Here is a 15,039-nt window from a genome sequence, read left to right as displayed (position 1 = left end):
CAGACTGTCTTCATTCTTTGTAAGACTGTTCCGGGAGATGGGCTTTTTTGTGTGTGTGATAAAATGAGTATGTTTGTAATGAGGTTTGGTGCTTTTGTTATTCAAGATGAACCAGCCTGACAATAGAGAGCCCTGCTGTGAGGAGAGCATTATATTCACACTCTGAGCAGTCTTCTCAAGCCCATGTAACATTGCATCCCAACTCAATACAATTGCACATATTAGTAATTGAATAAAAACTAGTGGTCCCTTCCTCTTAAAAGGAATCATGTTGAAAATTATTTGCTTTCATGCTTTTGATCTAATTTTACAATCTGATATATTGATCATAGTTTTAGACACCTGCTAATTGTTGTTTGAGTGATTTTGTGTGGGTTCAAGCCCCCATTTCATTCCTCTCTTTTTCAGGGGAAATCCCAATGACGAATTCATCAATTGGACCAAACTGCTGTACATGTAATTGCCAGTCAACCCTGCAGGCGATTCTTCAAGAGCTCAAGACCATGAGAAAATTGATGCAGATTCAAGCAGGTACAGTGACCAGTCCCATACACGCGTGGTTATGACAAGCATTGAGTTGAAGATGGCCCAGCTTATTGCAGGGGTGTTGGACAAGATGGTCTTTGGAGGTCCCTTCCAAACCCAAACTGTTCTTTGATTCTGTGATTTTCCTGTTAGGAAATGGTCTAGGAAATCAAAGTCTGTGTGGGCACTCAGAAAAACTTGGATTGTTTCCTGCTCTCCTGACATTCAAAGTCAAATTTTCACAGGTTTCTTGGAAATGCAACTTTTACTTCTCAGATCCTTACCTGTAACATGGGATTTTATCTTGCAGCCTCTTAAGGCTATATTGAAAGAGAATTAATGTGATCAGATGCATAATGAGAGCTGAGTGGGCAGGTCAATGTGCCATAACCATGTGCAGTTTGTTTTCACGGTGCATTGATTCAGGGGTGCCAAGTGCTACTTTACCCGTGCTCTGCTTACCAGTTCACTAATCTTGGGGGTAAGAAAAATAAAATTTGAAGGTGACTGAAAGTTACCTAATAGCTTTTCATTCAAACCTCTTTCAGCTCTGTGGTAGTCTCAGCTGAGCTAGCCACTGCATGTTGTGGCCTCCACCCTTCTTCTGGCTGGGAAGTACCAGCTTTCAGTGTGTATACCAGCAATAATCTGTTCACTGGGGAACAGTCTAGTTTTATGCTAAGCTGGGAGCTGAAAGAGAACAGTGCAGAGCCAGAGGACCAGTTGAGCTAGCAAGATAATGAGAATGTGGAAGGTAGAGTTGAGTCATCATAGGCTGATGTGAAGCTGCAGCCTCTGTGCTACCTAAAAATTAGTATTAATGCTAATAAGGAGATAGAGATATTGGAGATTTTGTCAGTTGACTTGCCCATCCAGTGTGAGTGAGGGGGACTGGAGCCATGGAGGTTTCTCTTGGAAAGGCTAGATAAGACTTCTGTAAGAAAAGAGAGTGTTGAGTAATTAACTGAAATATGGGTGAAGTGAAGGGCTGACTAAACTCCTCTTCTCCGTGGCGTTTAATGTTTGAGTGAGTGATGGGAAGGATCAGACAGGTTTTGTATCAGTTGACACACACAACAATGCTTTTTTAGAAGCCATCAATTTACAAAGAAGAATAAAAGCTTTTTTTTACAATCTTTACTGGTACATGGGATTCTTTATGCAGTCACACCAATTTCATTGAAGTTACATGGGTGATTGAAAAATGGCTTGTTAGTGAGAGCTAAAAAACCAGGGTGTATGCCAAAAGAGCTGACTCCTCAGTAGCAGGAACATTTCTTATTTATTATGTATCTACAGAGTAAGTACCTTGTTAATATGTGAATCTCTTGATTCACTTGGAATACTTCATATTTTCTGAAATTATGGTCTTGCAGAGAAAAAAATCGTTTGGCATTTTTGTTGCTAAAAGAAAAAAACTAAAATGCAAACTTGTAAGTGAAAGTGTAATAACTTATTTTAGTATTAAAACACCCTACTGTTGTAATTATAAACTACACATCACAGTCTTGTAAATCCTTGCCAGAAATGAAATATTCCAGAAATCTTTTAATAAATAATATTCTGAGGTTTATTTTCCTCCTCAGGCTTTGTAGGTGAGGACTTTTTGTAGCTCACTCATATCTTGAATGAGTTTGGTCTGCATGTATAGCACTTCTGGCTTTTTGTTTGTTTGTTTTGACCTTGATCTTAGGGATTTATCCACACATACAATTGTATCTTGATAGCATTCTTCTGGAGGTCTTGCTCATATTGATGCAAGTTCAGGATTAGTGCCTTAATTTATACCAATGATTGTGGATATCAGAAAATGCAAAATACTGATAAATATAAAATACGGTTTCTCACATTTCAGAGGTAATACATGTCAGTTTTTGTGTATGCGCAAAACAAACTGATGCAACTTTGGGTTACTTTTTTTCCCTAGAAATTAAACTATTGAATAGTGTTTTCACTCATTCTTGACATAATGGTACTTGAAATGTTCTTGCTTAGCTAATTAACTTGGACACCACAGTCATAAAGATAACTGTCATTGCATTAGTGCTTGTATTATCTTACTTTATCAGGAAGAGATCCTCAATGACAGTGAGATTCTCAGTCATTCAGAGGGCAGACAAATTAATCATCACTTAAGTGCTTCATGTCACCAACCATCCAGTGGTCACTAGGAAAAAGAACCATGAATTCCTAATTTTCCTAAAATACTGTTCATCAGTGTGACTTGAAAAGCCTCACAGCAGAGCTCACTGTCATTATCCTCATTGTAGCGATAGGAAAATTATGCAAAGGTGATAAAACTTGTTTGTTTCCCAGGCAGCAGCAGCCCTGAAAATCACATCACTTATCTAGAATATAAGTTCAGTGTGTCAGTAATTTATTGGTGCATCTGTGTGGCTATTCATGGACTTTTGTCTATAAAATTAATGCATTAATTTCTTTCATTCAGTTGGGACTCAAAACAGACAGCAGCCTCCTGTTCCTCTGATTTGTGCACAGAAGTCAACAATATCAAGAAAGAGAAATAAAAAGAGAAAACTGCCCCTCAAAGCTGTTGAAGCAGTTACCATGAATAAGAAACCCAGCTCTGCAGAGAACGAGAAGAGACTGTCAGCAAACTCAGAACGATCGAGCCTGCAAGCAATTGAACCCCCCCTGAAACCAGAAACCCCTGTATCAGGGTTTGGAATTATCCTTGAATCAGCTTCATCCGATGTAAGTTAAAATTTTAATATGCAAGATTGCAAGATTTTGAAATACTGACTCATTCAGGGGAATCAGTGCTCAAGTCACATTGATGCATCTTCCCACTTTTTGTTAGAATAAACAAGCAGATCTTGGGTAGGAGTGGATGGAGATGTTTGGGTTAGATGTGTGGAGTGCTTGTTACAGATTTTGGGGTTTTTTGGTGTTTTTCCAACTTTCACAAGCATGAAGTTTCTCCTTGAGTTCAAGGCTCCTGTTTTTGACCTTTTAGTGGAAACTTGTTCTTCATGTCTCCCAGTGGCAAGAGCCACAGCTGAGGTGAGGAGCTATGAACAGCCCCATCATTGCTGATGAGCCCATGTAGCCCACGCGTGTCTTTATCCTGCCAAGGAGTATTTATGTGCTTTCCTGCCTGTCTGGTCCCACTGGCTTTGGGGGACTCCTCACCTCTAGAAAATTCATATTCAGTCTTTGCTGAATTGGGTCACTTGGTCTTGATTTCTGTGGGTGCTGGAGTATGGCCTCAGCGCTGTCAATGACGTCAGTGTGACTAAAGAGGCCAAGATCTGCCACTCTAAAAATGGCACTTTTCCCATAGAAAATTGCAGTAAGCATGTTTTCTCGACTCATGTACACACTGATAGAAATTTCGTGTACCTGGTGGATGATTGGCTTTATTTAATGGCCAAATTGATGTCATCCGAACCAGCTCACCGACAAGTAAACTGTCCATTAATTCCTCTAATATATTTTTAATTTTGAGCAGGCTCTTTCCAATTTCCTAAGTACTATGAGCTAGAAAAACATAATTAAATTCAGTATCAATAAGCGTAAATGAAAACAATGCAGCAGATAATATTCTACCCTTCTGGAAGAGAGAACTAATAATAAAAAAGAGCAGTCAGGATAATTCAGTTACAGAGATGCAAGCCACACCACTAATTAGGGTGCAGTCTCATGCCACAGAGTCAGTGTAGTGATACAGAGTAACTAGCATGATGCTTTTTTTCAGAGGGTTTCCTTTTGTAGTGCTGAGCTTAATAATGTTTGAGGTAAAGGTTTGGGGAGGACTGGTAATTTATCTCCAGAACGCAATTTGTGCTTATAATTTTTCTTTGCTTGTGGCACTCTTGTCAGCTTGGAACACGGTTTTGAAAACAGTTTTGTGCTTGCAATGGAATTTAATTTGGCTTTGTGAATGTGTTCCATCGCTGGACACGATTCTTTGTAGTTGCCAGTTTGACCTAAGGAAAAAAAGAAGAGAAAACATGTGGCTCATAAATCAGGTCTTCATTTGTCCTCCCGTGCTTGAGCCCCTGCTTGCCACAACAGTTGTTTGACTAAATTTACAGAGCCAGAACCCCGAGACAAACAAATTTATTTTGTTTTGTCTTTGGAAAGAAAACATTTGAGTTCTGAAAACAGATCTATTTAATGCGAAAATAAAATGTGACCTTAAACATTTTGAGAAGGCTTAAGGCTTAAGAAAGTCACTTCTTTGAGAACAAATGGCAGTATTATCTTTTCTACTTTTTTATAAGCATCTCTGGTGTGCTCACAACCACCATGTCTGTGTGCCTGAAAAAACCTGAAAGACATTTTACAAAGCACCATAAATGAGTGTTCCATGGAGAATATTCTACAGGTTGTCTGTAGTGTGTGCTGTGTCATACATCACCCCTGATGCCACTGCTGTTTTGCCAACATTTATTGAACTTTAAGAAAATTCCAAGTTTAATGGGTATAAAACTGGGTCTGCCAAAACCAGTGCAATTAATTCAGACCTGCTGAGATGAAATACTGCTACTTAAGGAGATGGAAAATGTCTTTGTGAGACAAACCCTGAATCTGGTCCATGGATCAGAGAATCTGCTTTTTAAATGTAATGATCTGATTACAACTCTTAGTTGAACTTGTGTTTGTTTTACAGTTGTAATATTTCATTTATAACCTAATCATTTTTAATCTACATACTACAACCTACTAAAATATCTAGGATTAAATCTAATTCACTGCCTGTTAATTTTAGCACAGCAAAAACCTTTAGCATTCAGGTCTTTCCTATTTTGTTGTTCACAAATAGTTTACCCACCAGTTCCTTTTGCCATGATCATTATCTATTAATAAGTGCTTTTTCTTTGAGAAATCACATTCAAAGCGATCATAAAGTTCAAATGGTTACTGATTGTCTTTGATTAAAGAATAGCTAACTACTAAAGGAAAGCAAGAATAAATCATAATTTTGCCTTCAAATTGTTTCACTGATAAACAAATTGATCCCTATCTTAAGAATAAAATAGTCAAAACAAAAATAATACTGACTCTTCCACACCAGAGCAATGGTAAGGTTTGTAATGTATTCTACAGCTGTATTGTAGGGTGGTTGGTGCACCTGCCAAAGTGTAATGCAAGTGTCCTAAGGTAAGACCAGGGAAGAGGGAAACCACCCACAGAGCAGGAGAGAAAATACTCACTTGATCTTGATTTTTTCAGTACAAATACAGAAGATGAAAGCAGGGCCTCATGATCCTTCTGGCATTTTGGTTTTTAAGTAGGAGGTGTCAGAAAAGGTACCACAGGAATAACTGGCTTTTGGTGAGGGTACCAGCAACAGTGTGGCCAGCAGAACCAGGCAGTGACTGGAGAGGCCTCACCTGTACTCCGCACTAGTGAGGCCTCTCCTCAAATCCTGGGGTCAGTTTTGGGCTCCTCACTACAACAGAGACATGGAGGTGCTGGAGCATGTCCAGAGAAGGACAATGAAGCTGGGGTGTTCATCCTGGAGAAAAGGAGGCTCAGGGGGGACCTTATCACTCTGCAACTCCCTGACAGGAGGGTGTAGCCAGGTGGGGGTCGGTCTCTCTCTTCTCCCAACTTATAAGTGATATGACAAGAAGAAATGACCTCAAGTTGCACCAGGGAAGGTTTATTTTGGATATTAGGAAAAAATTTTTCCCCAAAAGGGTTGTCAAGCACTGGGACAGACTGCCCAGGGAAGCAGTGGCAGTCACCATCCCTGGAGGTATTTAAAAGATATGTAGACGTGACACTTGGGGACATGGTTTAGTGGTGGGCTTGGCAGTGATGGGTTAATGGCTGGACTCAATGATCTTGAAGGCTTTTTCCAGCCTAAACATTCATATGGTTCTATAATTTCTCTGGCCTGGGTGTCTGTATCATTGAGGTCATCTTAGATGCCTGTCACAAGACCTAAGTAACAGAATAGGGCAGGTATCCTTCATAACCATGTCAGCTGCATTCTGGCTTTTAATTTACATGAAGTAGAATTTTTCCCAAGTTGTGAACTTGGCCTGCATTTATTTACTCTTGAAAATCTTGTCTGTCACCAGAAGTTTAGAAGTAACATATTAAAAACCCACCTACATCCGAATTCTGACAAATGTCAGTAGCTGACTGTTTTGTTGGATCCAGCATTTTGAAAGTTCTTGAGGTAAAAAACAATTTTTCATCTAGAACAAGCTGAGAAACTACACGCTTCTTAGATTATTTTTGTTGTTGTTGTTGTTGTTGTTATTTGCATATTTTAAGATTCTTCATCCCAGCCTCCCAAAGCATTTTAGTCTTAAGTATCACACAGTACACATCCACATACCATGACAATACATGCTTTGGAAATACTCTACTTGCAGCAACACTCTTGATACTGATTTTTAGAAATTCATTGGAAAAGAATTATACAGGCAAATTGTTTCGAGACTGGCAGCCCTTTCTTCTGTCTAGACTCAAGATGTTCGCAGGTGATATGATGGGAGGTGGCATTTGCTCTTGCTTTGTAAACATCTTTGAAAATGCACCATCATTGGTGGATATATTTCATGTAGGGGAAAAAAAGGGCAGGTTCTTAGAAGCAAGGCTTTAATGTTGGTTTATTTCCTTATTTCCTTATTTCATGACCACTGATTCTTTTACCTCCTTGCCGACTTCTAAACAATATTTTTAAAATTTTAGTTTATTCACAACATGTCTTCATTCTAAATATATAATTGTTCCATGAAGAAGTCTTACCATATGCATTGTGTGATACTCACAGAAGAAATTTCTGCAAATACTGTTCATGTAATTTCTGATATGTACAGACAGGGGCAGCAAAAAGACTCTTGGTAAGGGGACTTCCTCAAAGGCCTTTGTCTGCTTTGGCCCTCAGTGTAATTGAGAGAAAACTCTTGTGAAATACAGCATGATATTCTTTTCTCTTCTTCCCCTCCATTTCACTTTCTGGCAGTCACTTAAATCCCTGTGATTCACTGTTGAGGATTTTTGTGCTGAAATAAGCTGTGTCTAACATCATCCTCTTCTAAACATGCATTTTGGGAATGAGGGACAAATGGATACACAGCAAGTGCTGGCTCCAGGGGCAACCTCGGACTCATAGTCTACTTATACTCATATGGGCCATATCTTCACTGGAAGCCCTCTTGGGAAGCCACATGGAATGGGCCAGTGTCCCTGCATTTGTGCTTCTTGGAAGTGCCTGGCTGCCCCACAGCACACTCGTTCACAGCATTTGGCAGTGAAACAAGTCCATTAAATGGTTAGCTAAATGTCCAAAAAGCATCGCTTAGGAGCACTGCTCTGGGATGATCCTCTGCTTTGTTGTTGTTACCCAACATTGAAAGGTATCTCTTGTCTTTTTGTTAGCTGTATGCCCAGAAATTATGTCAGTAATTGTTAACTGTTACTTTGTCAGTAATTGTTAACTTTAGCGCTAGACAAGGAGTGTGATTGTTTGATTTGCCTTTTAAGGTGCTTATTCACTGACGGGGTTTGATTTCAATGAATTAGGCTGCTGTGGTCCTGAATAGCTGGGAAAAGATTCATGGTTTGATGAAGTGATTGTACAGTCTCACCAGATGCATGATTGAAGTAAAATAATGTCTTTGAATGCTCGTTTAATTAAAACATTTGTATTGTATTCTTTTGGTAGCCAGAAGTGCAACTTGCAGAAGGCTTTGACGTCTTCATGCCGAAATCTCAGCTGGACTCTATACTATCAAACTATACTCGCTCAGGAAGTCTGCTCTTTAGGAAGCTGGTCTGTGCATTTTTTGATGACAAGACTTTGGCTAACTCATTACCAAATGGCAAAAGGAAAAGAGGACTCAATGACAACCGGAAAGGACTAGACCAAAATATTGTGGGTGCAATAAAAGGTATATTTTCTGCTTTCTTTCGTATGTGTAATTAGAACATATGCTCTGCTAAGAAGAGTGCAAGGGGATTAGAATTTCTGACGTGTGTTAGGTCTATTAAAATATGCAGTCTTATTTTTATTCCCTTTCATTCACTTGTTAAAAATAGCTTCTACGGGGACAGCTTGTGTTAATTTTAAGCCAGTGATCCTGGTTTCTGAAGTCAGGCTCTAAGGTTAGAAACTCAATGTTCGTATAAGATAATTATTTTTTTCCCCCAGATATCAGAGATGCAAAGAAATCTTGAAAACATAATGACATTGTAACTGATACCCTTCAATCAAAGTTCTGAGTCTTGTACTGTATCTGACTGTGTCTGCCCTGTAAATTATTCAGTAGTTGGTGGCTGGATTGGGGAGAGATTGAGGAAGATATTACTGACATGAGATGAGTTTGATGCCCATAAGTACAGTGATCCTTCTCTTGGGGGAGCAAATTTTGTGGTGTGAGCACCTTTTGCTGGGTGATTTTTCCTAGCATCAGTGCTTTCTAGCTTCCAGAAGAACGCATGTACCTTCAAACTCTGTGACAACAACATATAAAGAGCTGGTATTAGGCTAGAGATTCTGGACTGGATTCTATTTTGAAATCTGATATTGTAGGGACAATACCCACATTACCAAAAGACAGGCCAAAAATAAGCTCTAAAAGTGGAGCTTATTTTAGAGGCTATGACTCGTTCTCAGGTACAGATTGCTAACTTAGGAGACACATGGCAATGAGAAGAGCTTCTCTAAGTCCATTGGCAGCAAAAGGAGGCAGGAGAATCTTCTGCAACCACCTCTGTTCCAATTTTTGGACCCCTGTCCCCATAAAAGAAAGGCGTTGACAAACTGGTTTGAGTCCAGTGGAGGGGCCAGCAAGACTTATGACTTCAGCACTTCCCTGCTTCAGTACCAGATGAGGGGAAGCTGAGAGAACTGGAGAGAAGATGATTCAGGAGAAACCTTACTGCTGTTCACAACTACCTAATGGGATGATGTGGAGAAATACAGTCAGAATCTTCCCAGAGGCACAAGAGGCATTGAACATGTGGAAAATTGCAATTTGATATAAGGAGAAGCATTTTCAGTATAAGGGTGGTTGAGCAATACAATAGGGGCTTAGAGGAGCTGCATGATCTCCATCCCTGGAAATATTCAAAATGTGACTGGTCACAATCCAGAGCATTATGATCTACTTTGAGCAGCAGGCTGGGCTTGGAGGCCTTCAGAGGACCCTCTCAAGTGTGCAGTTCTGCAACAAAGTGTATGTTGTGCCTACATCATAGTCATATATCTTACAGAGCAGCTGACAGACTTTCTTACAGTTATGCTTGTATTAAGGTTTAAATCACAAGCACTCTTTTGTACCTTCTTTTCTTGAGCTCAGTAATCTGCAAAAATCTGAGTCTGAATTCTCTCTATCTGTATCTCATTGTTCCATAAAAAGCTTTAATAAATAAGTTAAATGAAAGAAAGAGGAGTTCAGAATGACTTCAAAAAACCCACTCTAATTTGAACAGCACCTGATAAAAGAAATGTTTTACAGTAGATGCAACAGCACTACTAAAATAGCAGCTGGTACCCAGTGCAGAGAGCAATGTATCTCAGTAGCTAAGATTGTATTAGTGGAGCAAATTCTGAGGCTTGGCTTAACCTCTTCTCTTGAGTTTAGGAGAAGAAAGGGGGAACTTGTAGTTCCAACAGAAAAATTTCATCTGGGATGGTACCACTAGGTACCACTGCCATAACTGATCTTCACTGGTGTTTCCAGTATTGCCCAGACGCTAGTGCCTGATCCCTGATAGGGGAGCTTGTCCCTAAAAGCTGTGATGGAATAAGATGGCAAGGTCTGACGTCCTGTGGATCTTTATTCAGTCTGGCTCCAATAGCACCCTTCTTCCCTCCAAGGAGCTGGGCTATCAGACACTGTGGTTTCATTTATTCCAAGAAATAACTGAGCCAGTATGAAATCTCCGCAAGAACAACATCATGTTGTTTGCACTATTATCACTAGGACATTCCTCTACCACGTGCCCAGATATCCTTTAGTGGCACTTCTAGTCCTTTTCCATGACAGAGATACAAAAGGCTACATTCATGACAAAAACGGGCAGAGAATTTAAAGGAAAAACTGTTTGCTTGAAAATCACTCTTCCTGTCTGAAAACATTTTCACTGCTGTCCTTACAAGTAATTTAATGCTTCTGCAACAGAATGATTAGCCAGGGAGCAATTCTCTCTTTTGACTTGGGGTATTCAGTGGCACTTGTTGAATCAGTTGCAGTGTTTCTCCTGGGCAATCAGCTTCTCTTGTGAGTCTTTCACTCAGAACTGGGGAAAAAAAAAAAAAAGATGAAAAAATAAAACTAGTCAGAAGCAGTTATTTTTCCTTTGTGTTGTTGACTAGAAATTCAGCCAGTGAAATCCTTCCCTGCAGAAATCAATGAGCTGTGTTCAGATATAAGTGTGATGTGTCCCTCAGGGATCCATAGTGGGACCAATATGATTTAATATTTTCATCAATGACACAGGCACTGGTTTCTAGGGCACCCTCAGCAAGTTTGCAGATGACACCAGGCTGAGTGGTGTGGTTGGTTGACAGGAGGGAAGGGATGCCATCCAGGACCTTGGCAGGCTGAAGGAGTGGGTCCATGTGAACCTCCTGATGTTTAACTAGACCAACTGCAAGGTCCTGCATGTGGGTCAGGGCAATCCCCAGTATCAGTATAGAGTGGTGGATGCAGGGATTGAGAGCAGCCCTGCAGAGAAGGACTTGGCAGTACTGATAGGTAAAAAATTAGATAGGAACCAGCAATGTCACAGCTCAGAAAGTCAACTGTGTCCCAGGTGGCATCACAAGAACTGTGGGCTTGATTCTGCCCCTCTACTCTGCTCTGATGAGACCCCACATACAGCGCTGCATCCAGCTCTGGGGTCCCCAGCACAGAAAAGACATGGATCTGTTAGAGCAATTCCAGAGGAGGCCACCAGGATGGTCAGAGGGCTGGAGCACCTCTGCTATGAAGACAGGCTGAGAGATTTGAGGTGGTTCAGCCTCAAGAAGGCTCTAAGGAGACCTTATTTTGGCCTTTTAATATATAAAAGGGGCTTGTAAGAAAGATGAGGATGGATATTTTACAAAGCCTTTAGTGACAGGACAAGGAGGCAGTGGTTTTAAACTGAAAGAGGGTACATGTAGATTGGACATTAGGAAGACCTTTTTTTTTTTAATGATGATGGTAATCAGACATTGGAACAGTTTGCTCAGAGAAGCTGTGGGTTCTCCATGCCTGGAAGTGTTTAAGATAAGCTTGGACAGGGCTTTGAGCAGTTTGATGAAGTGCAAGATGATGTCCCTATTCATGTCAGTGGAGTTGGACTAGATGATCTTTAAAGTCCCCTCTAAATTCAAACCAGTCTGTTTCTGTGATAGAGGGTTTGTTAATATCATACATCTTGGGTGGACTAGAAAGGGCAGGTCCCAATTCTCCTGCCTACTTGCTGTTTCATTCCCATTCCTTTTTGTCCACGTTGTTATTTCTCTAATCACACATTAAGCAGTTGTAGGAGTAAGTAAGTAGGAGTCACAAGTCATTATCAGGTTCCTGTTGTGTCAGGTACCATATGGATTCCAAAGGGAAAGATTATTTCTATCTTCAGAAAGACAATGTTTGCTGCAAATCAGACACTCTGAATGTGTGGGGATGTATTGACTTCTCTGGGCAGCCCTAAGTTGGTCTGATGTCCTTGCAGATCAGACTGCACTGGAAAGTGTTGCTGATGCCTGCCTTGCCATGGTTTTGTGAAGCTGTTAACATGGAAGGAGTTCAGAGGGGGGATTAGTTTTGGTTCCCTTATACTTAGCAGGTAGTGCTGCTTCAAAAGTGCGTGTATAAAAATACTGAAATTGTCATTTTTTTGTTGCGTGTTTCCCTGTCCCATTTGTGTGATACTTGTTCTCAAGGATTACAAATCCCTTGAGTTGGGACTAGCTTTCTCTCTTTGTTTGCCAGTCATAATAGGACGCTGGGCTCTGAGACCTCTGACCAAGTTTACAATAGCAAGAATATTTTTTCTATTTCTGCTCTTGTTTATTTTTTGCACACCTCTCAGTTGCATGACAAAAATCAATTGCATCAGTTTCACTCAATTTATAATTCTGTATTTTTGGTATAACACTGTTAGGTTTGCTGTAAGTATGGATTTAAAGATAATGTTGAACCTGTCTGTACCTTTTTTTACAAAATACAAAATTGGACCTGTAGGATATTTCTTTTTTTCTCGATAATGGTGCTTTTTATTTTTTCTTTTAGTAGCTTTATAAAAATTCTATTCCATCTGGTTTGGCAATATAAGAACTGTGGAGATTTCCACAGTGGTAGGATTTTACTCTTTCATCACTTTGCCTGCAGCCTTGGGAACCTGGCCAAGAGGCCACCAAATGACCAGATCTTCAGCTCTCTACCTGTGCCATATGGAAGGCAGCATTTCCAAGTGCCTGCCACATCTGAGACTCAATTCAAAGTACACGATTTTTTTTCTGTGATCATTTTGTGTGAAATTCATTAACACATCATGTATAGAATGTTTCTTTGGGACAGGCTTTTATATGTAGTAACAATGACATTACTGTGATATTTATGCAGCCAAATGACTTCTGAATGATGAACTTGTGAAACACTTTATTCTCACAATCCTACATTTGGCCATTAAAATTCTCTTTGATCAGTCAGTAATTTCATATATTTTGATTATAATTCTCTCCAGTCTCCTTTTCTCCATTCTGGTGGCATGTTTCAAAAAGGTGGTATCTTTTTATTTCAGTCTTTACAGAAAAATACTGCACTGCTAACCATGTGGATAAACTTCCTGGTCCTAGGGACTGGGTCCAGATTCTTCAGGATCAAATCAAACTTGCAAGAAGACGATTAAAAAGAGGCTCAGGTATGTATAAAAATATGAGGAACAACATGTGAGTGTAAGATTAAAAGCTTAGAGCCTTTGTATCCACAGAAGTTTTTCCTATTGACTGCAGAGCTGTACTTGTTCATGCTGTGAAAATTAGAACTCAACACTTTAGCAGGTTTCTGTGGGTTTGGAATGGTAGCAGGTTTAGGAGCTGTCTCTACAGGCAAGTTAAGTTGGAGTCTTTCTCAAATGTTTTCTCCTTTCCTTTAGCATCCAAACTCTTCTCCCCAGAAGTCCTTAAATTAGCTGATCCATCCAGGGCTGCAGGTAGAAGTTTTTTAATTCTGTGTTATTTGGTCTGACAAGCCACTCACTGTACTGTTAAGACATAACCCAACTGACCTTTCCCTCTAAACTATGTGTGTCTGGAAGAATAGATGAGTCTTCTCACATTCCTTGTGAAAGAATCAGCAAAAAAAAAAAAATCAAAACAGAAACCAAAGAAAACCCAACCACCCACCCTGGTTGTGCCAGCAAGGATCTGCAAACCGTGGGAGGCAGCTTGCCAGCAGTGACAGGTAATCTAGGCAGGGTTTTGCAGTAAAGCTGCAAAGCTTGGGCTGGGATAACCTAGATGCTTGGGACCAGCCTGCAGCGAACTCAGTGCTGAGCTTTCACCCCAACAGCATGCAGCTCGTGAGCTCTCAGCTCCAGCCATGAACATGCAGCCTGGAAATCCCCAGTAGGATTCTTGGGAAAGCAATGTTACTGTTTGGGAGACATGTAATTACCTTGTAAACCATAACTAGTCTCCTTCCCATCTTCATCCCTCCAGTACTACTAGGGGCTTTCTCCATACAAGGCTTCACTTCCTTGTTCTCATCCTGCAGTTTTCTGAAGGCTCTCTCGGGGTTGTATTTCTTGCCTGGCTCTCCCTGGACACGTCCGACACTGTTGTCTGAGCCACATCATGTGTGCCACCTCCTTAAACACAGTCCTTTGCTGTTAACTGTATTTAGCTGCCTGCCTTTTCCCCTCTTCCCTTCTGCCCATCACCACAATTAAGTGCCTGTTAATATCCATGGGATGGGAAACCTGATGGCTTCACAGGGGATGCTCACCCCGTGGTCCCTGGTGGTGAGCGAGACCACAGGAAATGTCCTCTCCATCTCCCTGTCTCACGGAGCCAACCTTTTCTGTCCAAAGCTGCATCTCTGAAACACACGCTTAGGCTGGCATCTGAAATCATTCTCCACAACGTTATTAATGCCAGGAGGGAAAAACATCAGATGAGGAAAATGAGAAACACCCAGAGACAGAAATAACATTGGGGGAGGAAAAAAGTGCAGATTATTCGGTAGCATAAGCTTCCCAGGGTAGAGAAACAAACCAGCACTGGCCTTAAAAAGGGTTTCTTGTGTGTGTTGGGGGAGGGAGGACAGAGGGATACAAGATAATCTTGTTAAAGGCAGTGTCAGATTACTGGTGTTGTACAACAGGATTTCTTTCTGCCCCTTCCAAGGCTGCCTGTCAGCTTCCCCAGGACAGGAGGGTGGAAGTGGGATGTCAGGCTACAGTAAAGTGGAGGGTGCAGTGCAGGATGTGGGGAGCAGAGGGTCCTTGGGTTGACTGCAGAAGATCCCTCAGGAGAGAGGATTGACCTAATTTTGTTTTGATTTTTATTTTCTTTCATCGTTTTTTATTTGC

At 40.7% G+C, this 15,039-nt stretch overlaps 1 protein-coding gene across 6 annotated transcripts in view; it reads left to right on the top strand.

Moving 5' to 3' along the window:
- The window catches only part of BEND7 (BEN domain containing 7), a 52,665-nt gene that overhangs the window by 24,496 nt on the left and 13,130 nt on the right, over positions 1 to 15,039 (top strand). For 2 of the 6 annotated variants that reach the window (XM_069035087.1, XM_069035052.1), the window contains 6 exons: positions 409 to 531; positions 2,975 to 3,240; positions 8,177 to 8,402; positions 13,249 to 13,368; positions 13,603 to 13,659; positions 13,770 to 13,951. In XM_069035087.1, coding sequence (XP_068891188.1) covers positions 409 to 531; positions 2,975 to 3,240; positions 8,177 to 8,402; positions 13,249 to 13,368; positions 13,603 to 13,659; positions 13,770 to 13,936 — 959 coding nt within the window. In that variant the 3' untranslated portion in view covers positions 13,937 to 13,951. Of the gene's footprint in view, positions 1 to 408; positions 532 to 2,974; positions 3,241 to 8,176; positions 8,403 to 13,248; positions 13,369 to 13,602; positions 13,660 to 13,769; positions 13,952 to 14,222; positions 14,246 to 15,039 lie in introns of those variants that run through there. The other 4 variants (XM_069035070.1, XM_069035079.1, XM_069035061.1 and 1 more) reach the window with 3 other exon arrangements.

This window comes from Aphelocoma coerulescens, chromosome 1A (assembly GCF_041296385.1).
Source record: "Aphelocoma coerulescens isolate FSJ_1873_10779 chromosome 1A, UR_Acoe_1.0, whole genome shotgun sequence".
In the NCBI taxonomy this organism is placed as follows: domain Eukaryota; kingdom Metazoa; phylum Chordata; class Aves; order Passeriformes; family Corvidae; genus Aphelocoma; species Aphelocoma coerulescens.
The sequence above is the reverse complement of the archived record's forward strand: the minus strand, read 5'-3'. Positions and strand labels throughout refer to the sequence as shown.